This window comes from Manacus candei, unplaced genomic scaffold (assembly GCF_025592945.1).
Source record: "Manacus candei isolate 608988 ecotype Guabito, Panama unplaced genomic scaffold, ASM2559294v1 h1tg000036l, whole genome shotgun sequence".
Classification (NCBI taxonomy): domain Eukaryota; kingdom Metazoa; phylum Chordata; class Aves; order Passeriformes; family Pipridae; genus Manacus; species Manacus candei.
This window is the reverse complement of record NW_026138084.1, coordinates 1,037,960-1,064,505: the sequence shown is the minus strand read 5'-3', so window position 1 is coordinate 1,064,505 and position 26,546 is coordinate 1,037,960. Positions and strand designations below refer to the sequence as shown.

General features: G+C 39.7%; 1 protein-coding gene across 2 annotated transcripts in view; it reads right to left on the bottom strand.

Annotated features, from left to right (window-relative positions):
• IARS1 (isoleucyl-tRNA synthetase 1) overlaps positions 1-26,546 on the bottom strand; it is a 96,469-nt gene that overhangs the window by 44,809 nt on the left and 25,114 nt on the right. For both annotated transcript variants that reach the window (XM_051793224.1, XM_051793222.1), the window contains exons 10-15: positions 24,095-24,155; positions 22,399-22,494; positions 17,788-17,910; positions 16,261-16,352; positions 11,440-11,538; positions 1,440-1,566 (exon numbers count right to left, since the gene is read on the bottom strand). In XM_051793224.1, coding sequence (XP_051649184.1) covers positions 1,440-1,566; positions 11,440-11,538; positions 16,261-16,352; positions 17,788-17,910; positions 22,399-22,494; positions 24,095-24,155 — 598 coding nt within the window. The remainder of the gene's footprint in view (positions 1-1,439; positions 1,567-11,439; positions 11,539-16,260; positions 16,353-17,787; positions 17,911-22,398; positions 22,495-24,094; positions 24,156-26,546) is intronic.

The window sequence follows — 26,546 nt, the reverse complement described above, 5'->3', positions numbered from 1 at the left end:
AAGGAGTGGAAATAATGAAACATTTACACAATCTTTTTCAGCTGTAGGATGAAGTCTTGACATACTCTGGCACAAAACTGAAAGCCTTTTTATTACCTAAAGAAAAGTTATATCAAGGGACTTAAAAATGTTGGATAAATGTGAAAAAGTTATGTATAAATTGCCAGTCTTCAAACTCAACTTTAAGTGTTACAGAAGAGACAGAGGCACTTGGTTTGTCAGTAATTTACAAACACAGCATAAATAAATAGAATCCAACTGCCAAGGCTTTCTTAGATACTTAAATTGTAATTGCAAGGAGGATCTCCCTCCCTCCCCCAATATCTCCCTGCCTACCAGCAAGATTGCCAGTGAAAAGGAAATAAAAAATACTTTATGGTGCACATCTAAGCAATAGCAAATTTAACACCATAAAATACTCCTCTAGCATGTGTTTTCCTACTGGAGGTCTTCCAGGTCTAAAATGAAGAGTAAAACTTTTTCAAACCAAGAGAGATAAAAACAAAGGCTTGGGATGCTGCCATCAGTATTCACCTCCTGTGGACAGCCTGACACTGGTCACCATTTCCTACTTCCAGCATGAGGAAGGACCATCACACGTGTCTAATGGAACCAACTCAGTACAGCAAGAAAGAATAAAAAAGAGAGAGAAACATCACACAACCACCACCTCCCAAACTTCACCCATTTTATCTTCAGAACCAGTTTTAAAGCCTGGTGTTTTGACACTTAGAGAGCAGCAGCCTCACAACTGTGCAAAGCACTCTCTGGTGCAGTTTGTGTTACGCTCCCAACTGCAGGGTACCTCACACCTTGGAAAAACTCATTTCCAGCACTCCCATTATCCATATTCATCGTTCCACTCGATTCACATTTTTACAGTCTGTTACATTCCCATTTGCAGCACTACAAAGACATACATCTTCACTGCTCTGCTGTGGTGGACTTGCTTTTTACGCCTTGAGCGACTCGTTTGGCTCGAAGTAACCGAGCACCAGAATTTCAAGAGCAGACTGAAAGGACTGAGTGAAAAATAAAAAAATAAAAAAAAAACAAAAAACAAAACCAAAAAAACCCTTCCTTGCCATTTTCTCACTGCATTTGTTATTTCCATTACATTTGCCATCACCGCAAATTCTTCCAGGAAAGACAAGATTAATTTTAATATAAAACCCAAGAAAAATTGCTTGCAGTTTTCAAGCAAGAGCAAAAGAAAACCTGTACAGGCACACAAATGCACCCATAAATATGCATGTATCTATCACCTACTATATACATATAAATATACATAGGCAGATTAGAGAGATATACTGTTAAGACATATTAACAGAACTTCAGACAGCAGCAGACAAAGAGAAGAAGAGTGTCCATCAAAAAAAGCAAACAACATGCACAGACAGGCTTTTCTGTCAACTGGAACCTTTCATTTCCTTACTCACCTCTTCCAAGTCATCACTGACCCACAAAGGGATGGGGGTGCCCCAGTACCGGTTCCTGGATATGGCCCAGTCTCGGGCGTCTTTAAGCCAGTTCCCAAAACGCTTCTCCCTCACAAAATCTGGAACCCTGTACCAAAAATAAGAAAAGTATTAATTTATCACTATGTTCCAAATAAAAGCAAGCTGGTGAGAATGATTTTATGTGATTTCATCTGCAAAACAAGTTCAATTCATCATTTGCATGACTTGGAGCATATTTATATCACGGCACTGGCTACTGCAAGGCCTACGGAGGTGCTGCCAAAAATTTTAACACAATTTCTTCTGCCTTCCCTGGATATCCACCTAAGCTACAGAAGTGAGAAATATAATGTTACTTCTACTATAAAGTAACTCAGAAAAACATGTGCAACATAAAATAGATTCATTAGGGATGAAATGATAGTCAAAAGCCTCCGGACGGTCCAACGTTGGAGGATTATAACTAAGGGTGTGTAACAACACAACTGCTTTATTTTACATACAGAAACAGAGACCACCACTGATTTTGGTGCTGAATGACATTCCAAATATTCAAAAGCCAGGAGTAATAGGATTAAAAGACACCTTGGATTATGTGTGGGCATCCAGGTATCTGCACATTACTCAGGCTGATGGATCATACAAAAAATCCTTTCTGAGCCATTTACCATCTCCACTTTGAATTACTCCATCAAAAAACAAAACACCCCCAACCACAAAACCCTACCAACCCCTAAACCTCATTTTGAGTAGTAATGGGCACTGAGGATGTCAAAGATAAATTTTCATCATATGGAAGTGTCTTGGAGCTCAAAGGTTAACACCAGAACCTGATGCCCAGCAAGGTTCCTGGATATGCCAAATGGTCTGGTGGTTTGATTAAAACTATGTTTTCTCTTATGATGTGAATAAAGAATTAACTATTTGTACAATGATTACAGGGAGGTAAAGAACAGCAATGGGTTTTAAGGTCAACAATATACTTGGTGCCTAAAGAGCATCAAGTGAAGCTCACAGGAAGAATAACCTTAGGAAATGTGTCTGAGACACACAGAAGTTGTGAACAAGCAGCTCACAACAATAAAGTAACTCTAGAACTGTTATGGAGCAAACCACAGCAAGTTTTACTGGGTTTGTTTTTCTAGTGTAACTAGAAGGGCCCTTCCCAAAGTCTGAGTTGGATTAGGTAACCCACGGTTCCTAAAGGAGGAGCAGCCAAACTACAGAACACTCATGGTCTGTTCTACCTTTTCTTTTTGAAACTCTTGGTCCTCTATCAAATATTTCTTTTTGAAGAAGATTTTTAATCACAGCTCAGTCCCAAGAGTAACAAAGATGAAAGGATCCTTTAGAGAAAAAATTAAAAGAATGGATTCACATGGTCTGAGGTATGACTTGGCCCAGCAGCATGAGATGAAATAAGTGTGAACAAAAAAAAATAAAAATTCTATTGATGAAAATAAAACCTGCTCTCTTTTAAAAGTTTTACCCATGATGATGCCATGTGGAGATCTGAAGGCTTCTTGATGCCAATGTGGTCCCAAGTGGATAAAAACTACCCTTAAAAGCCTCACTCAATATCAGCCAGAAGTTCCAAAGCTTCCCTATTTCTGGACTTGCTTTCAGCTGCAAGGTTGTATTCTGTGACACTTCTTGAACAAAAATTTAATATAAAAAAATTTTAAACTAACTCAGTGACTCATGTTTCACATGGCATCTGTATCCCTGCTTTGAAATTTAGAAATGTATACAGGCTTTCCTAATTTGCTTTAGTGTGGGACTCATTATTATTAACTTTTTGTGGTGACCTTAAGAGACCCCCTCTCCAAACACAAGTGGAAACTGTACAAAGATCATTAGCATTTGCCCAACACTCCACTAATGTGGAAAACTTCTCTTTACATCACTCCTAAACTAGTTTCCATTTTTCAGAAGTTGTTAGACACTGATTAGCTGAAATTATTAGTCCCATTTAACATAGCTAGAGGCTGAGACAATCCCCCAATGACATTAAAATGCTGAGAGTTTCAACTCTGCCTCCTCAAAACACGCATGAAAAATTAATTTTATCCCCAAAGTGGACATTAACCACAAAAATGTATGTGGTGTGATCTCTCTCTCTCTCTGAGCTATGAAAGCATATAATTTACTTCTTCTGGTAAAATTGTCTGACCCTGCTGCCAGTTTTCAGTGGAACATAAAACACAAACCACTTCATCTACTACGAACCACATTTGCAACAATGATTTATGGCTCTTTGGAGGTACAACACAGAAATAACACTGACACAGCCATCAAATAAAATAAAAAGAGCCTGTATCTCACAAACATTTTGGGCCCATCACTCAAAGAAAGTGTTACTTAAAACAGCTAGTTCTTGCCACCACAGAGATGCTGCCCCTGGGTGCTGCCCAAGGGCAGACACAGCCTCCAGCTGGGAACAAGGGAAAAGCAGCAGGGAACAGCCTTGCCAGGCACAGCTCTTCAGGACTGGAGCCTATTTCTTTTACTTAGTCTCACTAGATTTAGCTACAGATATCTCAGTCTGACATTTACCTACATATCATATGGAAAAAAATTCCATGAGAGGCACCTTTTATTGAAATATTTCATTAGGTTGGGAAAACAAGACAGAGTATTCTCAATTATGTTGTTACTAGCACCTGATCATTATTTACACCAGCTCCAGGGTAGTGTTCCTATAGGGTTTTTTCAGTTTCTTTTTAACCCTTTCCTCTTAGATATTTTCTTGGTATACTTCTCCTGTTAAATTCTAATGAAGATACCATCCTGCCACAGGTATATATTAGCTGGGGAAGCATTTTTTACTCCTCCATCTACACAAAGCAACTCGAAGGTAAATGAAAAGCCCCTCCCATATGCCAACACACATGTTTTTTTCCATGGTTAATCAGGCATCCATCACAAACCCCCTTTGGCTTGAAAGCACATATTTCAAGTTTCTGCTGGTGACCAGAGTTTGCAGTTGGAAAGTTCAGGGAACTGAACTTCACAACACAAGAAATAAGTACTATTTTGTCAAATCATAAATTGGAAAGATTTTGAATCGAAGTACATCAGTTCCAACTTGTTTGAATGCTTGTTTCTGTCTTACTTTCCCAACATCAAAACTCCATCATACAAGTTCGAGATGGTGAGAATTATTCATTTGCTGCAAGTTCCCATGTCCATTGACTGTTTGTTCCTTTTTTTAAAGCAGATTTGGGGTTTTGCTAAACTCATGCACTGTTAAGTCCTCTGCACAGTCAACTTCCATATCCTTTCTTGGGAGCTACTCATTTTCTTAGTGTCTAAAATTCCATTCGAAAGGCAAAAAAACCCCAAAAAAACCCATGAAGAGCAAAACAAAACTCAGTCCATTAACAACATTTATTAGCTTATTATAACAGAAACCATTTTTCTTTGCCTTCAAAGTCTCTGTACCACTCAGCATTCAAGTCACACAAGCAAATTAGTGCTCACCTTCAATCCCAGAGCAAGAATAGGTTGACCCCATGGGTTCTCATCAGCAATAAATACTCAAGGAACAGCATCAACTAAAATTAATACATTTGCCTTCTGACTATTATTTCCAGAAGATGAATGTACAGGATGCCAACAAGAAATATTATAAATTATTACATTATCCAGGAAGAAACTTTCTGAAAGGATTAAGACATCTGTTCCTTTTCTGTGTATTTATTTTGAAGCATCTCTCTTGTGCTCATGACACAATTGCAAATACTGAATTCAACTTATTATTCCATTTCACAGCTCAGATGTGCTCAGCATGACTCTGAGCTGGCTCATCGTGCCCCAGCCACGGGATGCAGGATCTGTCTCAGAGCAGCTCTGTCCCTCTGCTCAGTAAACACAAAGAGCACTGCCAAAATACAGAGCTGTCAAATGCTGCCACAGCACAAGCCTCATGTGTTGTCATCAATTAACCATTAAAAGCTGTTGAAGATGTTATATAAAGATATACTGATCCTTTCTTGCTCTCCATCCTCTCGCCAGATAATTCTATTCATGACACTCTTTGCAAAATCACAGCAACTTTATGTATTGGATAAGATTTACTTCATAACTGCTAATTGAAGGAAGCTCTTGGCTTATCAATTATTTCAAAAACAGTCCCAGAAGAGTTAGACTATAAAGTTGATAAACTAAACACTGCCTTAAGTGGTGCAATTTAGGGAATCTAAAACCAGACTAAGAAATCTAATACAGCTTTGGTTCTGAGAAGGTGGCCCCAGATCTCTCCCTTCATTTGGCAAGCTGGGAACTTTTTAAGTGACATCTGAAATCAGGAACCACTTCTAAGCCTGTAAAAGAAAAAATCATTCTTCCAGAAGACAGCTGAGTTGTAACAGCACCACCAAAGGTGATTAAGTAGTTATCCTACGCCATCTAACTAAATATGTACAGATTTCTTTAAATTCACAGCATAACAGCTGGGGGGGTTGGTTATTTTAGGTGCAGAATTTGGCTTTCTTTTTAAACATTAACCAACCCTTAGAAGACAAAGCCTTAAATTCCATTATGTTAATTTACTCTAATAACAAGCCTCCTTCAACATGCCCTCAAATTGATTTTTAATGGTTTTTAATTCAAGGAGATAAAATAAGCAACTATTCATGCCCTTTTGACACTTTAATTAGCGCCAATCTATATCATGGACCTAATTAAACATGGGGGGAGGTGGGAGGGAGGAAAAGGGAAGAGAGGAAAGGTCAGATGCTTGCAAAGCACACAGAATTTCCACTGCAGCAGCCTCTCCTCCCCACTGCACGGTGCAAACCCACACACCCCACACGAGCCCGGGCTGCCTCCACCACTGCAAGAGCCTTTTCTGCTTATCTGCAGCTAAATGAATAGTGCTTTCAACCATTTGGATCTGGCACTGTTTTCCTTCACTCTTTTCTCCTGGTTCCCATGGCAACAAACACTTTGGCATGAGACTGCAATGCTGCTGCAACTGCATCATCCCCCGTCAGCAGCTGCTCCTCCCGGACAGATTGAGGGCAGCCCTGACCTCCAGTTGTGTCAGACAGCCACCTTACAAAAACCCCCATCTATTCCCCTTGCATGACCCAGGCACCCTGCTAATTGCTGTTCAATCCTTTATCTTATCACCAATCCCTGCAGCCCCAAGCCAGCGAGAGATGAAGCTTTCACTCTCCTTCTGCACAGTTTCCTTCGGAATATTCCAACGTTCAGAGTTACAAAGTACTTTTCTAGGGTACCACCACTCGGGGTCCATTTCAATCCAAGAAACATGTTTGCATTCCTGTAACAGTGGCAGATATTCCACATGGCACAGATTTCCCAGGTGCCCATCCTGCTCTAAGGGTTGGTGAGCTGGCACTTTGGGGGGCTTTATTCACTCGGTTTTACTGGAACCACACATAAAGCTGCTGGTGACCCTTCCCTGGGGCTGGAATGATACCTGCTCTATTCATGGCATAATCAGCAATCTCTGCTCAAGAGGCTCAGAGAGGAAACAGCAAAATTAGGGCACAGTAGAACAAAAGCCATCAAAATCAACCGGAAGAAGACTCAAAATTCACTCCTAATCCTCAAACAATTCTGACAACAGAGAGTAATAAAACCTTCTGCCTTTCACTGCTCTAGATGAGACAAACACAAGGCCAACCCTGCAGCAATTTTTTTTCACCTCCTGCTGCAGCCAATGCCAATAATTTGGATTTTTCCTCGGGAAATGTTGCCATCTAGTGACTGCACCTCACCGTACACATCACAGTCACTACTAGAGATGAGATCTGATTTGAATTCATGATTCCTGAGTAAGAAAAGTGTGACTGATGACTCAAAAAGGAGAGTTACAACTGCATGGTGATACCAAAGAAAAAAAATTTAAAAGTCTACACACACAATGTGTTTAAAACTTTTCAGATAAAATGTATTGGTTAATGTTAACAAAGAAAGAAAATAATAAAAGAAAAAAAAAAAAAAGCAAAAGGAGGAAAACAAAGGACTCACTAACTAATTTTCTTCCATTGTGCTATAATTCTGTTATGGCTTAAAATTCTGTTGCCCTACTACAGACTCAGATTCTTCATCTGTGCAAAAATGATAACTTTAGTAGAACATTTGCCTTCTACTGCAGATGAGCTCTACAGCCTATCCCTACACTCCTGACCAGCCCTAGGGTTTAGGATACCAACAGGCATCATTCCTCATCACATCACACCTTTCAACAGCTGAGAGACAGTTTGGTGGTGGAAGATCTGAATGATCAAGATCAAAAGTTCCTCAAAGGATTAAGGTGCTGGACTGACACACGAGGAGATCCCTGGGCTCTCCCAGGAGCTGCAGGAAGGGTGTGCAAAACTGAGGTGAGTAAACCAGGAAATTCACTCTGACTAAAGTGCTCTGGGTGGTATTTTCAGCAAGAACTAACAGCTTCAGTGATGAAAGGCAAAAAATAAATAACACTTTCAACTAAGGACCTATACATCAAGCTCTTTATTACAATGCCTGAATTTTTCCGTGGTGAGAAGATGCCAGAACAAAAGGTTTGGTTTCTTTGAAGTTCCTCTCTGTCTCCCATCACTGCTTTCCTTCCACTGATGCTCATTTTTCCACTGCACCAAGTGCTGCCCATCTTATGCAAACAATGTCAGAACTGCACAACATCTCCAACCTTAGAAACTTGGTAGCAGTCAGAGGTAAATGTTTCAGGAGTTACTGAAGTAGAACTTTAACTGAGGGAGGTTTAAAAGGGAAAAAACCCCTCATCTTTATATACAAACTACAGAGTCTACAGAATCTTTTCTGCTGGCCTGTAAGCACAGGAATATTACATACCCTGTCAGAAGTATGAGCTACAATAGTTTAGAAACAATTATAAATTGTACTAACTTACTCTTCACAATAAATCTGCAGTTTAGACCAACTCTGAATGTTGATGACAGGAATTAGTCCTGTATTCTACAACAGAATCTAAGGTGCCATGGTGTGAGTCACTCATCATGGTTCCACTGAAAATGCTCTTTCAACAAACCATTCTACAAAATGGTAGTGACAATTAGGGCTGAAACCCAGAGAGCACCTTGGTGCTGCATTTAACTCTTCTTTATCTCCTTTATCAATATCCAGGAAGCCAAGGTCTGACAGGACTGGACTGGACTGCAGCCAGATGTGCCCCTCTTCATCTGGAGTGTCACAGTTACAGGTGTCCAAATACCAAATACAAGATACTCTTTTTGTATCATTTACAATTTCTTTTAAATAGTCTCTTTTGCCAGTTGTATGGTAGAGAACATTCAGTAAAGGAACTTGAATTCAAGACCCAAACACAGCCTCTTGCTGTTCCAATTCTGCATTTTCATCAACACCCAACACAAGTTACTTTCCACTCTGGTCAGAACAAGGTTGGGACAGAGAAAAGGGGTTTTTTTGGCTTCTGATTTCACAAAAATGCTGGCACATTGCTCATGTACCCATTCCTGAAAGCTGTAGTTAATCTCAAAAAATGAAGATACTGTTGCTGGCTTTAATAAATTTGAATGACTGTGGCTTTATCAGTTGGGTAATTCACTAAAAAACCAATTAGAAATGTAATCAGGTTGCAAAGTTTGTCCAACTATGTTTAATCTATTTCATCAGAAAGAATATCTATCAAGAGGGCAGCTATTCTTAAGGGACAATATACCTATCAGTCATTTATAGGAATAAAAAAAGCAATGCAGTCAAACTCATTTTGTAAAGGTTAATATAGTCTGAAAAGCATTATCCCAAATTTTCTCATTTTCAGGACATGCTGAAGCCCCAGAGAGTCCAAAAATAAATTTTGAAAAAGCTACATATTATTCCTGTGACACTTTCCGAGATCCAGTCTCTTCAAAAGCAAAAAAAGTAGGTTTTAGGAAGGATGGAGTTCCCAAAATTTAAATAAATATATAGTGAAGGTAGCTTACAGTCTCAGTGCCAACTTCAGAAGTTACAGCCCAAACAAAACTGTGTGGAGAACACAGCAAGAAAACCTTAAAACCACTGCCTTATTCTTTTAAAAAGCTGGTTTTTGAAAGCCAACTTCATGGAACAAAGGCCACACAGTATTCAAACTGCTGTGAAATCACATACTGGAAATAGGTATAAATATTACTAATTATTCTGAGAGAACACATCTGTATTTGTAGACTATTTCCAACAAAAAGCTTCTCAGAATCCCTAAGACCACACTGTTTTGAGAGAAGGCCTGAGGAATCAGTTTTATGTTCAATTATGGAATCATGCTGAAAGTCCAGAATTGCCTAAAGGACAAAGGGTTCCTTTAATTCCAAGTACACTGAAAATTGCCAAACAGCTTAATTGCCTGCTCTCCTCACCCAGCCTTTGGAACAGCAGCTCCTACATTTGCTTCCACCTGTGCCCCCACTACTCAGCACTTAAAAAAACCACCACTGAACCCCCAAATATGTGTGAGAGGCAGGGTTCAAACTGATGACCAACCCTTACTTATGCCTCCTGGGTGAATGGAGGTCACTCAGCAGCTTCTCCTGGAAAAGCAAAACCACCTCACCCATTCAAACATTTCCTTAATAGGATCATTCCACTTCTCTGATGTTCATGTGAGAATTAAGCATGCAGGTCTACTGTCATCCCAACAGTAAAAGCATCTTGAGGAAGCTAATTAAAGCCAAGAACAAACACTTTCACCGCCTCTCCAGCTTATTTTTCCCCCAAAGAAGGATCACAGTATGTTCTGCTGTGGAAAACAGAAAGCAACATTTACTAATCTATAAACTCTTCTTCCATATCCAGACTGGGCATGTGCTGATCAGCAAACCAACGCTGCAGCATTTTTGGACAGTCTATTATGGATCACTGACTCTCCCCACATATTTCAGTAATTACAGTGCTTGTACCACGTAAGCAGTTATGCAAAAGCTGCTCATGGAGAATTTAATTGCTAAGTACTGTCCAGGAAAAAAAAAAAAAAACACAGCCTAAGCTGTAATTGCTCACTGGAATTTGAAACACCTTCTTTAACACTGCCAGAGGTACCTGTGGTGGAAGAGTGGTGGGATCCCAACTCTCCCCACAGCCCTCAAAAGGAAAGACTGAATGAGGTTTTAATTTCCAAGTTTTCTCTGCTTGGTTTCAGCCTTCCAGGCACAAATTATTGATGAGAGGAAGGGAAATAAAAATAAAGGTTATGAAGGTGCAAAAGGATAAGATCCTTTTGTTGCTGACACACCACAAAACCACGACTGACTCCCAAAATGGCCACCAGCACCAAGAGTTCCCTCTGACTGCTAATTTAAAACTGCATTTGACTTAAAACTTACCTGTTGTTTCCTACACAAATTTCTCATGCATTTTTCACATTCCCTATATATATATAAAGACAGAATTTTCCACTGATGGCCAAAATTACTATTTAACCCTCTGAAACCAAGTTTACTTACAACAGTTCCACAAGTAGGGGTTGGAATTTTTGCAGGTGTTTTGAGAGAAGGGGGGGTGGGGTTTTTTTTTCTTCTTCAAATGCACCTATGACAAAGTAATCAACCTCATCTGCAATAACTAGATGTAAAGGAAAAACTTATCTAAAACGTAGTTTATTTAGGAACAATATATACCCAGAGTTAAGCTGCCTATATTCTTCTCTCAGGTGGAGCTTTTTGGGAAACTTGACTGTGCACTTTCCTGCTTCTGCAGTTTCTTCCATGTTGAATTATTTAGGGTTGTATAACATGACCTGAGGACAATTTTAATGATCCTGTAGTGTATTTTCACTATAAACTACAAGTAATTACTCAACCTTACTTGATAAAACTGAGATAAAACATTGTTTAAAGCTGGTCCCAGCCCCATTCCAGTAGCAATGGCTCAAAAGGACAGAATGGAAATACAAAGTTAGCAGACTAACAGTGAAAGAGCTTTGCAGAATTTCAGCACACACACCCAGCTCCAGGCAAAGGGAAAAGATACATGCAGGAGACATTACCAGTAGCACTGGGCATTATTCTCCAGTAGCTTCTCCACCATGTGCTCCACTCTGACAAACCAGCTTGGCACAGCTTTGTATATCAGTGGAGTATCCGACCTGTAGGAAGGTGAGGGGAAGGGAGCAAAACAAACAAAACCCTTTTAAGTGCTGAATTATTTATCAAGTGCTCTGTAATATGTGGTTTTATACACAATAACCCCCTTTCCACTGACTGAATTCACTGTTCCTGATATATTAATCACAGTTACAAAGGTTGGGGTTTGTTTTGTTTTCTAAGTTACAAAAACTGTTACACTTCTGTGAGCTACCATTTTAAAATCAAATCCTGAAAAAAAAAATGTAATAGCCTCCAAATGCAGTAAATCAAGGAAATTGTATAGCAGCAGTAATCATGAGAATGCTCAAACAATACTTGAAGTTGAAATTCGTGCTCCTACATAACAACATGAACTTCAGTAACTAATGAGTCATATTTGAGTCTTCCACGTGAGCTCATTCTGCATCTTGTTTTATGTGTATACAGATCTGAAAAGCCAGGAAATATTATGATGTATTTTACTATTTGCATTTAAAATAACCATCATAAATCAAGAAGAAGTAACAGAACCCAGGGTTAACTAGAAAAAAGTCCCATCCAGAAGGAGAAAGGAACAAAGAGATCCAAATAAGCATACAAAAGAAGTTTTAAAGATGTCTTAACACATTCCTTACTTCAAAAAGCAATAAACTAAAATCCATATGGGAGGAGAACAGTTTCACAACTTGGAATTGCTTAGAAATAGAGACACTACAGGCCAGAGCACAAGACTGATAAAATCATTAAATTACTTACTAAAATTAATATCTCTAAGCATCTGACTGCACTGTCTCAACCCAGTTTGATTTATCTGCTCCAGAACACAACTGCTTAAGGTCTTGATTAGCTGCTCAAGTAGCATAACATCCTTCTAAAGGATCCTGGGATCAAACAGTGGGCACAAGTCACTATAGGAGACCTCAGACATTTCTAGTCCTTCACATCCATCCCATTATTCCTGCTCTAAGAGGGAGACTGAACCCTAGGGGATGGAATCTGTCTATAGGTACAGAGCAGCTCCAACAACACTGGGACAAGAAGCTCATTCTCCCTTACCATCAATCCACCCCACAAAATGTTGCTTAAAAATATTACTTAAGTCACTTTGCTACAGAACTCAGCAATAGACTTGCTCAGCAATAACTCACAAAGACCCTGAGAAACTACTGTTATCTCCTGTGTGCAGTCACTACTACAAATAACCCATCTTAGAAGCTGAATTAATTTTACTTATATCCATAGGAAGGACTCGTTTGGAATGCAGAAACCACTGGAGATTATAATGCAAATTAAAATTGCTGCTGCCCAAGCACTTGTTAAAGGTGCACCTGCCTGACCAACAGAAGAAAACCTACAGCAAAGATTTTTCAAACCTTAAAACCTGGGCTCGGTGCATAAAGCCCAATAATAAAACCCACACTGCTTCTCTTAACACTGTATTTCAAAAGAGATTTCCTTTTAACTACAGCCTATATGTTTCAATCTGTTCAGGTGTTAAAGTATCTATAACCTCATAGGAAATGGTAAGAGCTCAAAGCAATATTAATGTAGTCGTATCCAAGCTATTAAATGCAAACGTACTAGGTAGGATGGTTGGCTTCTCAAATTTATGGCCTAACACCTAAAAAGAGGAACAGTTCAGTTCACTCCTCACACAGCAGCAAGATCACAGTAAGAAAGAAAGTATTCCCCAAGCTACAAGGTCCTCCAGAAGTATTTGAGTTTCACTGAGTGTCTCGTTTCAGAAGTGCTAAGGAATGATGAGTTGCCATCATAAGATCTTGAGTAACTGGAAACAAGGAGAATAAAACCTGGTAACAACATCTTCTCACGTGGTCTTAACATATTGCAGAGAGAAGGTTGGTACAACAAACTGGCACCCAACCTCTGTGAGGAGAGAGCAGCTGACAGGCTGCACACAGGCCTCAGAGCACTGAGCAGCTTCAGCCCAGAGGGATCTGGGACAAAGGGACAAGCAGGACCCATTTCCTGGGCTTTCAACCTGACACTAAGTTTGTAACACCTGGGAACCACTCCAGGGCACCCACAGAGTACTGCTCCACCTGCCTGATGGCAGCAAGAAAGAGGAGATGGCACAGTTTCTCTGAAGACTTTTTTTATTCCATCTGTGCTGCCAAGCAGTGCCTCAGTAGGAGGCAGGAGAGAACAAAACACTAAAATTTGCTCAGCCTTCCACATTTCTGCCCCTCGTGGCTGGTGAGAAAGTTGAATTGAATCCGGATTCAATTCTCTGATGTACAATCAAACAACAAACATCCACTGCTGGGTTGTGTTTTCCATCAACACAAAGGGCAAAATCACCCAGACAGACCTTAAATCAGAGGCTGATGATTATAAAATTCCTGCCTAAACCTTCCTCCCTGTCTCAACTGAACAAAGTTCTGTTCTCCTTACAAACAGATCCTTTAGAAATATCTCAGAGTAATCACATTATAATAACTTGTGATCCTACTCCTACTCCATTTTCTTGTAATTTAGGAACCAAATGATTAGTAATTGAGCACATGCTATGAGAGATGCTTCCTGGCCTTGCCTTCACTGGCTTGCAAGAGACAAAGCTCTGTATCTGTCACTGGTAGAGCTCCCCAAAACTGCTTCCCAATGGAATGGCAGGCATGGAATGGTAGCTGTGAGGGACACTGCAGCTCTCATGCTCATTAGCTCTGCTATTCCAGTTGCTAAACTGCTGCCCAGACCATTCAGACTCGAGATCTCACATGTGCACAGAGTGGATCTGAGCAATGTTCCCCATCTTCAGCAATTCCAATAAAGACAAATTCTAACTGAAAACTGTCTACTGTGTCCTTACCAAGTTATTGTTTCTATATTCTAAAGTTTAACTGACAGAAAATGTAGAGAAGGACTCCAATTCCATCATATGTAAAAATAAGGCCAATTTCTCAACATACCAAGTGTTCAACAGCTGCCTGATTTCAGCAAAAAAGCATGTACATTAAGAAGAAGAGTCTGATTTCAAAGTTTTCTTACATTAATCAAAATAACTTATAACTATGTTCAAAGTTAAGAACTACTCTTCTACTTTTAGCATATTCCAATTATGGTTTGATTTGTGATGGCAGTGAAATGAGCTTTTCAAGTAGAATCCATTGTTCTGTTCTTCCCACCAGATAATTTGCTGCTAGGTGCTGCCTGCAACTTATCATCAATCAACAAAAATGTCAACAGAGTGGCAGGAATAAGGATGTTCTTCAGAATCAGCACTTCTCCATTCCTGGTTTGTCTCAGAAGGCCATGACTGGATATTTGAATTGCTACACAAGAACAACACAAGTGTTGCTTGATTTGGGGCTTCCATTCCTCAAAAACTGTCCCAAATCCTCAAGGACATAACACTCAAAGAGCAACTCCCTTTCTTCCTCCAAGCAGCTCTTAGAAACAAACCAAGCCTGTTATTCAACAGCAAGCAAAGGTTATTTTTGCTGCAGATAAAAGATAAAACACTTCATCTGGCAGTGTTAAAGCCAGAAGAGCTTTTATCACAGTTATTTCACTACAGATGCTGTGTGCATCAGATATGACTTAAAATCTTCAAGTCATTTCAGATAATTAGGTATTTTAAATGTGTCTTCACTTGTAATATAAGTTTAATACAACTCTCCTGCTAACAGATTACTGAAGATTCTTTTTTTCAATTTGACATTGTTCAGTGATTTTTTCTCCCCCCCTGGGTTTTGCAATAGCAGCTGTACATACAGCTCAAACCAGAGAGGATGCTAATAAAAACATGCTTCATTTCCAGATTAAATCTGTCTAGCCTGTGTTCCTCACACCCAAAACCTACATTTGCTCACTGATACTGAAGGCCCATGGAGACTTCCACATCCAGGATTCCCAGTCTGACAGGGAAGATTCCTGACAGGCCTCTGTGCTGAACCACTTCCCTGATATTCCAGAGCTAATCTGGAACTTCCAGTTGGCAAAATCAAACATTTCCAAGAAGTCTCCAAAGGTACTATGAACAAATCAACTGCTATTCCTGACCAGGGAAATTCTGTTCAGGAATGACAGAGCAGAAAAGCCTATTTATGTGTTACACTCACTGTCCCCTCCAGTGGTAAATGCTAACTTCCATTTTAATAAAAATACAGATGTTTCCACTCTATAAGCAACTGGGCTCCACCAGACTCCAAAGAAAGAAATCATTTTACAAGGTTAAAAACAAGTAACTATAACAACTATAATTTAGCCATTTTATCCAAAACATGGAAAGTTTTAATGCAAACATCTGAAAACATTCTGTGATAAACTTATTTGGATACAATACAAAGTGTACCAAAAAATCCCTTCCCACCACTCAGCTGCTTAGAAAAAAAAAAATAATCAGATTTTTTAGACTTTTTATAGCCATCTCCAAAAGGTAGCACATGGAACACTAAAGAACGAGACACACAAGCTACAAAAACGCACCTGTAAAATCATAATAATAATAGAAAAATAATAATAGAAAAAAATAGAAAAAATAATAGAAAAAATTCTCAGTGCTACATTTAAATTCATCAGATTTATGGCAAAAAAAAAATTAATTTACTTGATTACTGAACCAAAATTGGAGCTCTCCTAAATCAATAATCTCAACTCATGTTACTTTTAGTCTTGTTAAAAAATTTGGCAGGTGAAGGGAGGGGTAAAAATGAGACAAACCTGACAAAGTTCTCTGTCAGAACCCTCAGTCTCAAAGCCATGTGTGCCTCTGTCCTTACCTCCAGCAGAAGGGGTAGCTGTGCTTAAAACTACTGCTGTGGATCAGTCGGCCCTTCTCCTTCAGTACTTTAATGATGTTCTTATCTGCATCCTGAAAAGAGAACAGAGGATTTTCCTTGGAACACAAATTTCGTTCTTTCAGTGAGCTCCTACAGGATTTGTCTCCAACACCCAAATTAATGAAAAAAACACTGTAAGTAATCCAGCATTCACACACAGACACACACAAAAAAATCTAAAGCACTTCTATACAATTTATACATTTACTAGAGAGGCACCATAAAACACTAAATTTCCAAAGTTATTTGTTCTCCAAATACTGGTATATAGGCCTTTTTTTACCCTTAACTCTGTTTCCATATACACACAACTATGTACAAAAATCAAATTTTCTGTAGCACCAATACAAGCCAGCACTCACATTATTTAATATCTTAAATCTTATTTATTGACTCTTTTGATTTTTGTGGAAGTCACATAGTGCTTCTTACATAATACTTAAACTTCCCTACACCACATTCCTCTAATGTGACTGAATTTCAGAGGTTGATAATGTACATTTATTTATAATAAATACCTCACTAACTAACCAGGGTTTACATGTTAAGCTGGAAGTGAAAGGTTTATATTAATAGTTTAAGATCATCTACTGAACAAACAATATGACATTAAGGGGGGGAAATACACACAGATTTATGATACAGCAATATCCATAAGGTAAAAATTCAGCATCATAGGAATATTTTCCAAGAGCCTCATGTTCAGATCTCTCCCAGCAAGAAACCAAACGTGGAGCCTCCAGTGTTCTACTTGCCTTAATATATAGCAGGAAGCACCGAGAGCTGATTAAGTTCAAATGCAACACAAAATATTTTAAGTCTTTTTCAAGTAAATTGTGTTTACAGGAACATGCTTTTGCTATCAAACTGTAACAGCAGGGCTGAAACCAAATTATTTTCTTAGGACATGGAATTTAAGAGGCACTCCCTGCTAGGGATTTGTAGTTGCAGCAATCTGGAGTTCACGTGGGTTGCTTTTACGTGGATTCTCTGGCAGATATTGGCAAGTAAATTCACATTGCAACACATCCCACAAGAGGGGAAAATGACTGGATTTCTCTCTTCTAACAGGTCATGTAACATTAACTGGCTTGTAGAAACTGAGTGATGACACCTGTGAATTCAGAGTCACCCAGAGGTGAGGGAGGCACATGTGCCTACAGACTGTGTGCATGACATTTCTAAAGGAAGAAGGCAAGTGTGAGGCTCTTTCTGCAGTGGATGCAAACAGGAGATACACCTTTCCCCTCTCACCACAGATATTACTTACACTCCAAATTCTTTATTTCTCAGCTACTGTAATAAACAAATCCAACCTTGCTGCAAACGTTAAAACACATTTTAATTTATCCACATACCAGGCACACACTGCAGACAAACCTACTCAGAGAAAGACAAGAACATTTCTACTATACATAAAATTTATCTTGAATAAAGTGGCAATTTACTTTCTCCAAGACCACTGACCTTCACATACTGCCCAGCAAAGTCAGCCACTTCTGCTGTGAAGCAGCCAGATGCATCAACAGGGCACACAGGCACAGAATCTTTCTGAATGATATTAAAATCCATGCAGACTCTGTAATCATCCTACAAGAGACAAGCAGCAAGTTGTAGGAACACAAAGCACTGGTTAAAATATCCCTTCCCAAAACAAGAATTTAAATATTGAATAGAAAACGTGATGACTGGGCAAGAACAGCAAAACACTCAGCCTTCACTAATCCCAAATGTGCAAGGAGAAGACTCTGCAGGATTGTGGTTTTATTCATCAGAAAAACTATGATTTCTTCAGACTATAGGGTCTCTCACCTAGTAGAGGGGATATGTGCATGGGTTTTTAGGTACCTAAATGCATATATACACACACATGTATTTTATGTGTGTAAATACACACATACATGCAGTGAACAGCTTCAGGTTCCCACTGCATAGCAAAGAACCTGCCAACCACTACATCATCCTCTGTCCCAGCCAGAGCCCTGCTCAGCTCACCAGCCTACACAGCATTTTTCAGAAGGCAGGTTGTTTTAATCAATCTAATTCTGGCACTTCACGTAAGAAATCCCATTTTCTGAACGTCTTAAAGATCCAAAGCCTTTAAATCTGTGTTTCTCCAACTTTGTTGGCCCATAGGCAAAGCTACTGACCAAGAACCACACATGGACATCGTTGGTTTTTTTCCTGGCCAGTCTCCATTTAAATTTTTAATTTCCTGTACAAGTAAGAAGTAAAAAAAAAAGAAAAATAGGGAAAGAAAAAAAAAAAAAAAGAGGGTCACTCCAGACTTTCCTGAACATCATTAAACAATAATGGTATCATAGAAAAGATTAAAACAAAATTAGCAGCGGGACAGAAAGGTTCAGATTTTAACTTGAAGTCTGAAGTTAGAGTAAATCCACATCTTAACCAATTATCACCCAGATGACCCAATTTCTCACCCTAAGGCAAGAGAACATTATTGGGAGTGGGAGGGGAAGGGAGTAGGGAACAGCTGCAGACCAACACACTCCTCAAATCACTTCATTTTCCTCAAATGAGAAGGCCCTGCCTAAGCTGCATCCAGGCTTTCTGGAGTCTCAGAAGTTCCTCTATCATTTTTCTGACAAAATAAAGGAAACCACAGACTCCAGGGCCAAAACCTGAAGGTCTGTGCAGTGTCAAACAGAAGCTGCAGTGACCCCACCTGCCAAAACCAGCAGCAGCTGCACTGCTCCCTCCTCTGTGCTGAGAGCTCATTTACCTGGCACTAAACACAGCAGCTCTTTCCCAGGAGCTGCCCTCTAAAGCAACCTGTGCACCTTGGTCAAGGAAAGCACACCAGCAGCAAGTGTGTAAATAAGGATTCAACAGGCCAGTGCTCCACAGCTCCCTGAACTGCCCAGATCAAACCAACACAGGTGAAGAGCCAGCTTTGAGTGCCAGGGCAGGGCTTCCAGATCCCTTCAGTGGCCCTCACCCTGTACCTCCCACCCTACCCACCAGGCCCTGTGGCCACCAGCTCTCTCAAGCCAGATCTGCCAGATGCTGCTCTTAGAGATGAAACTCATGCACAGAGACAGGGAAGTTGGTCCATTGATGCACCAAGGCATTACACCCAGAAACAACCAAGCCCTTCAGCTGCAGCACTCCCTTACACCAGAGCACAGCCTCTCCCCCCTCTCCAGCAGCTTTATTCAGCCACCCCCATTATTCAGCCTCCACTTGATCACCCAGCCCCTTCAGCCTCAGCTGTCACTGCTGAGGTACTGCAAGCAGGGCTGCAAATACAGGCCAGATGACAGAGCACACGTCATTGTTAGAGACTCTGAGCAAGCAGCCAGCACAGACCACAAAGCCTGGCACGCTCACAACCCTGCCCAGACACCAAAACAAACCTGCCACCTCACAGGACCCCAGCCAAGAGGTGCCTCAGTTCCATTTGCATCACTGGTGCACCCAATGATAGAGAAAGGGCTTTGTTATTCTGGCTTTCTACAGTTAGTTCCTTTCTTTTGAAGAGCTTGAATGGAAAAGTTCTTCAGATTGACCTGCCACTTGATTTGATGAAGATCTGCTTCAGTAACCACAACACAGACAGAAATCCACAAGTGATGAACTCAAATAAAAGCTAAAACAAATATCAATTCTTTCCAGGATAGAAGTCATAGTGTTCACTTTTGTACCCCTGCCATGATTAAACCTCTCAAAAGATTACATACAAAAGTTGTAATACACAAAATGAATGAAGTAGAAGCTATTAAACAGCTCACTGATGAGAAATCAAAATCTTTTCCATCTGAAATTTTAACAAAACAACAAAAACGTGAAGTCAAAAGGTTCACCTTCAGCACCTCAACAAAAAACAGGCACACTTTTGCAGTGCACTAAAAGTGCATCAGTAGCAGATCTATGAAAATTGTGTGACTCAGTCTGAACACACACCAGAAGTATTGCAAATTAAAAATCTGTGTGTGAATTAAAATGGTACCGAAGCTTTTTTAGCTGACTGCAGGTACATCCACACATGATGAAATGCCCGAGCAGCTGAATTTTAGTGTCATGTTAATCTGGAGGTACAATGAGTTTACCGAGTTTTTAATACAGGTTTGTCTTGTTCTGTGAGCTTTAATTGTGATGCCTTTTGAACTGAAATAACAGAGTGTTCTGATATTGTGTGGCAGCTTGTATTTGGCTAATGCATCACACAAGGCAATGAAACTACATATTCTGGAACTAAATGAAGGTGAATTTTTACTTTTTGTTTTGTTGGAGAAGGATACATTTCTAAGCTATCAGCAATACAGAACATGAGTCAGTAAGTAGGATTAAAGGAAAAAAAAAAAAACAACTTACTTTCCATCTCCATTTATCAAAGAGACTTATTTATAGTGATGATGGAAAGGAATAGAGACAAGCTATGAGGCTTCCTGTGAAGGACTGTGCTCTATTTCTTCTCCTCTGACCCTTTCCTCCTGCTCCACTTACCCCTTTTCCATTCACCTTCAGCACAACAGCACAGGAAGGTGCAGAGAAGCCAATTAATCAGGAAGACAGTCCTGTGTGCCATCATGAACTATGTCCCTTTCATCTGAGCTTGTCTAAAGGCCAACATAAAATGCCAACTCTGTAACACTCTATTCTACACAGAGCCTACTGTACACTGAATTACTGCACCCAGACCTGGACCCTCTGTGAGCCTTTCATGTTATTTTAATGAAAAGGTTTTAAAAGTAATTGCTAACTTTCAAAGAGAGAGAGAGGGAAGGAGAGAGAGGAAGAGAGAGAGAGAGAAAAGGGTTTTTTTTCCCTCTGTTTAAAAATCTCAGTGGGCTTATAACATAACCAAATAAAAGAGTGCAGATAATCCTTGCTCTGACTGGACAGTCACCCTTTGCAACAACTTCACTGTATTGTGCAAACACACAAACCACCAGCAGAGCAGCCAAGGGAAAGGTTCTTCCAGAGCTCTTGCTCTACTGGCAGCTTCTTCCCTTCCTTCACCTCCTACAGCAAGAGCTCCTGACTCAAAACCATGTCTGCTCCCTCACCCTCTGGCAAATCCAAGGTTTAGCTGTAGGGCAGAGTCTGAGGATCAGCAGTGGGATAGGCTTTACACTCCCTAAGACACTTCCCCAGTTACCATTAATTTCTTTATAACTGCTAACATAGCCCAGTCTAATTTCCTTTATTCACAGCTATATTAAGCTGGCACATCTTTTCATATCAGTGTTCATCTTGACAAGGGAAACACCACCACAATGGATGTACCCTTCAGAAAAATGCAGGGGAAAAAGGATGGAAAAGGATGGGCTATTTCACACGAATACAAAGAGGTCTGTTCCTAATGCCAACAGCTTCTGGAAATTATGAGAGAGCTCATGGTCCAAGCATTGGTAATTGCTAGGCACTGGCAGCTCTACTGCAAGTTTTTTGAGGGCATCTTTGGATAATGGCTGAAGACAGGACATGATACAAAAAGGACAATAAGCCTAAAGTAGTGCATTTAATTCATGTGTCTAAAAACTGGAATGATTAAATCCATGAAAAATTATTCCTCTCAACCTTGAAAAGAACAGACTGAGGGAAAGGACAATAAAGGCAGGAAAAAAAAGAATGGAGTGCAACAAAATCCTTTCACGCCAAGGGATGAAGTCTCAGGACAAAAGCAGTGAAAGCATTTTCTCATTCTCTAAAAGCCCAGTGAGTAATGACATTGAAACACTGAAGAGGGGCAGTGTGCTGAGCAGAACTGCTGTTACCATCCTAAATTATCACTTAGCAAAGCCAGTTTGGACCATCAGTGCCACAGCTCAGTCCTTCTCCAAGCTCTAACTTTAGACTTTGAGAAAAGCTGAGATCAGTGACACTCAGAAGATACAAGGGTGAGCTCACACCCCACAACAATAACCAAAATCCAGGGACACAAAAGCCTCCCCAGAAGAGCTCCTTAGAATACAGTGCTACATGGCATTCTTACATTTGTAAGGAGCAAATGGGAAGACTGTTTAACATCAATCACCCTGACAGACAGTCCCCAGGAGCTGGAAAGCCAAGGTATGTGTGTGGAACAAAATTAACATTGCAGTTCATACTCACAGCACCAAAATAGGGAGCCTGATGTACAACACCTGTGCCTTCCTCCTCCTTCACATAACCATCCACCACCACAGAAAAGGCACCTTGATCTTTGCACTGTAACACAAAAAGATGGTTTTCATATATATATATATATATACACACACACACAGCAAAACAGAATTCTTAAGAACCCCAAAGAGCCACAAGCCACACATAGAACCAAAGAGCTGCACTGAAAATAAGTGACACAGTAAAATGTGCCATTCCTGACATTTAACGATTTCCTATAGCCCAGACACCCAGGCTGTGTCCTCCATTTGAACAGTGTCAAATGTGATCAAATCCAACACCTCTCTAGAAGGCCTTAAAGTCAATTACTCTTCAAGCCACAGATCTTCACACACTTCTGTGCTCAACAGACTGTGAACAATACACTCCTGAACGTGAGGATACAACCAGGAAAGGTGCAGGATGCTCCTTGCATTTTTTATGCCCACTATACCTCTTAACTTTAAAAAAAAAAAAAAAGAAGTTTGCTCTTATAGTCTACAGTCTTATAGTTTGCTCTTACACATTTTCCTTATTTCCCCTCATAGAATAAGAGGGTGGTAAATACCAAATAAAAGTAAAAGAATACCCAGAAAAAATTGCCAAGAAAAGATTTGACAATTTTCAGTGTGCTCAGGACATAGCTAATGAAAAATAAAGAGCTATTTTCTATTCCTTAATCCAAAAATAGTAAAAAAACATTACTGCAGTCACAGCTGAACCAAATACGCTACAAAATATTAGATTTGGCTTGTTCTGAGGAGAAATATTTTGAGATAAGACCTCAGTTCTAAATAAAAAATAAAAAATGGTAAGATGCCCATCTGCTCCTTACAAGTCCAGCAGGACTCACAAAATGTGTCCACTCCAAACCTTTCCATCCACAGTGCAATTTTTCAGATTCAGCTGTGTTTGACTTTTCACTGGAAGTATCAGACCCTGCTCCCTACAGAGGTTTTCTCACCCTGACTCCTGCACATGCTTCAGGACAGATGGTGTGACAAGTGAGCAAATCCCTCACATGAGTTACCAGCTGCTTGGCCAGCAGTGCTGTAAAGCCACTTCTTCTCCTGGAAAAACTGAATCCATTTTTAATCAGATTGTTTAAAAAAAAAAATATAAAAATTCTCTACCCCCTCTCCTACTGCTACATATTCTACTATCTGTAGCACCATTGACCACACCAGACTTGATGCAGTGTTTAAATGCTGTATCCATATAAATCTGAGCTATCAGTAGGTTTTCCAGCAAAGGCTTTTAACTCTTCAATGAAACCATGACATGTCTATGACTTATTCACAGCCAAAGCCATTCTCTTGTGAAGACAAAACTTGTAGACTCAATAGGCTGACAAGAGCAGCTCAACAGATGAGAAGCTGAGAGAATACTGCCTATTTATTAATTTGTATTGAAAGTTTCTCTGCAATCTGAAATCAAACTTCTATTTATCACTGAATTCTTACTCTAGGTGTATTTAAAACATAGAGGAAAAATACAGAAAAAAGCACTCTGTTTTTCAACCTTTAACTAGGATTTAAAGTACTTCAGTACAACCTGGAGTTTGTTATTAGGACACAGGATTTCTTTATATAAACAAGGAATACTGAGAATGGGTTTTATTTTTATCTTTGCATCCTGTAACAAACACCAAACTTGTTCATCTTACCTGAATAAAATATTCAAAGAGTGGTTTATATTTCTTGCCTTTAAGAGCAATACCAGGAAACCTGAGGGAAAAGATTTACAAGAAAACAAATTAACAACTCGAAAATTGCTTTTTTCCTATTTACTTTTTCCCCATCCCTGAGAGAATTTGATTTCATAAAGTGAAGAAAAAGTATTCCCTCAATATTTGCTTCCCTTTTCTATGCCACTTTGGCAATTTGGACTTGGACAAAAAAACCAGTGTCTCTCAATGCATCTCTGCTAATAATCATCAGGTACACTTCTATCTGATGCAGCTTCAATCAAGCAATCAATGTAAATTAATAGATGAATTAAGCATTAATGACAATTTTTTTCTGGTAAAGCTGGGCAAGAAGCCTCTGGATAAAACACAGTATTCATAAGAATGAAGCTCTTCAGCCCAGCATGTCCACCAGAACTGAATAAGCCCTGACCCAAAGCAGCTGAGGTGATGTGCACAGAAGGCTGTGAAACAGGGTACTGCAGTCTTTAAAGCTCAGATGCCTCATTCCTTAGGCTAAAACTGGGCATCCAAACTCTCCATGGGCATCTCAGAGAACGATCCAACACAGACAGGGACAACTGAGGGACCAACTGAGCCAGACAAGAACTGTAAGACACAGACAGAGCCTGTAGATGTGGCTCCCTTCAGGCTCCTGACAACAGCTGGCAAAGACAGTGATTAGGCTGGGATTCACAGCTCAGAACTCTCCTGAAAGTACTTACATTGTCCAATTTTGGGAAAAAAGAATCTACCTAAAACATAACCTAATCTAACAGATGGGATAACTGTCACAGCTGTGGTCCTTCCCTATACTCTTGATCTATAACTTCCCAAACCATAAAACACTTGACTACTTCAAAGTAGGGAACTCTTCAAAGCTGTTTCATGGCACAGAAAGCACCTCCAGCAGTCTCTAATGCCAAGTTAAAGAGCATGACTCCTCAGCTCAGCACACACAATATCCTCTAGGAAGAGGGGAGACTTCTATTTTAAGCCACAGCTCTGCAGATGGTTTATATATTTTATATTACAAACAGCCTTAGGAATGTTTGAGGTGCTTAATCAGGATCAGATGAGGGAAAAGCATCCCAGTGCTCAGCCACACAGATATGGGAATGCTCAGATGCAGAAGGGGAAGCACTAGAACTGGCTTAAAAAAAAAAAACAAAAAACGGGCAGTTAAATTCTTATTTAACAGAAAGTCAGTGAAAGGTAAAGGTTGTGGATCACAGTCCTGATTTTCATTTTGTTTATTGAAGTCCTGGACTTCAAGCTGAATTTTTATACAGTGCTGCCTTCTTGTGACCTAAGTTATACTAATAGGACTCATTTAACAGCACTATAGTAATTCTTCACTGTTGAGAGACCAAAAATCTCTAGTCTGGATAGTCCAGAATTCAAATTTTCCAGAATCCAAAGAGAGACAACAGTGGAAAACAGTGTAAAAAATTAAATGTTTGATATGCAAAAGGACTGAAATGCAATGCAAGGGGAGGAAAACACTCAGTCATTTCATATCTACCCCTGCTAAATAAAACAAGCCACTCCCTGGCCAAAATTGGGGTAATACACCCAGACCAAGCCATTTGTGCAAAGCAGCTGAAAGTATCCTGATCAAGGTGGAAGCCACCTCATCAGTGAAACAGGGAAATAAATTCCCACCCTAAAGCCTGGGAGGAAAAGGGGGAGCAAAGTCAGGCCTGAGGGAGGGTGAGAAGTCTGAGAGCAGTCAGGAAGTTCAGATTATTTCTAACACAACATTTTCAGTCAGATCATTCCCTGACCTCAGCCTGGCACTTGGTGCAGTTGCATGAATTTCTCCCTCAAGGGCCCAACTGCTTGAGAATTTAGAAATGAGTTAAAGAAAGCAAAAAGTTCAAAGTAGAAATGGGAAAGTTCATTTCCATGAATTTATATACTCATAGATCTTTCAAAGATCCATTCAACTACCAGCTACCTCTTAATTGTCTCACAATTCACATCTGAGAGAACTAATTTATTACATAACAAAGAGGGGGGGGGAAATCAGCTTAAGAAGACTGTAGCACTAATATAGAAAGAAGAAAAATATTCTGCTCTGCAAGGAGAATAAAAATTGCCAGGAGCCTTTTGGATAGGCAGAGGTAAAAAAAATGACATGTTTAAAAAATAATCAAAGACTGAAGAGAGTGTGTTAGAAACACAGTTAACCAGAGACACAAGCAACCACATCTGAAATGTGTATGATTGCCTCAGAGAGCAGGTTCTTCACAGTTCTGACAAAAATACCACACCAAAAAAGGCCAAAATTATTCAGTGCTTTCCTGGATACAGAATGACTGCAACCAGATCGAAGGTAAATTGGTTGTATTCCATTAAAAGAATGATTTGGAATCAAAAGACAACAGATCAACAAATTTAATACAACCAGCTCGCCCTTTTTTGGTTT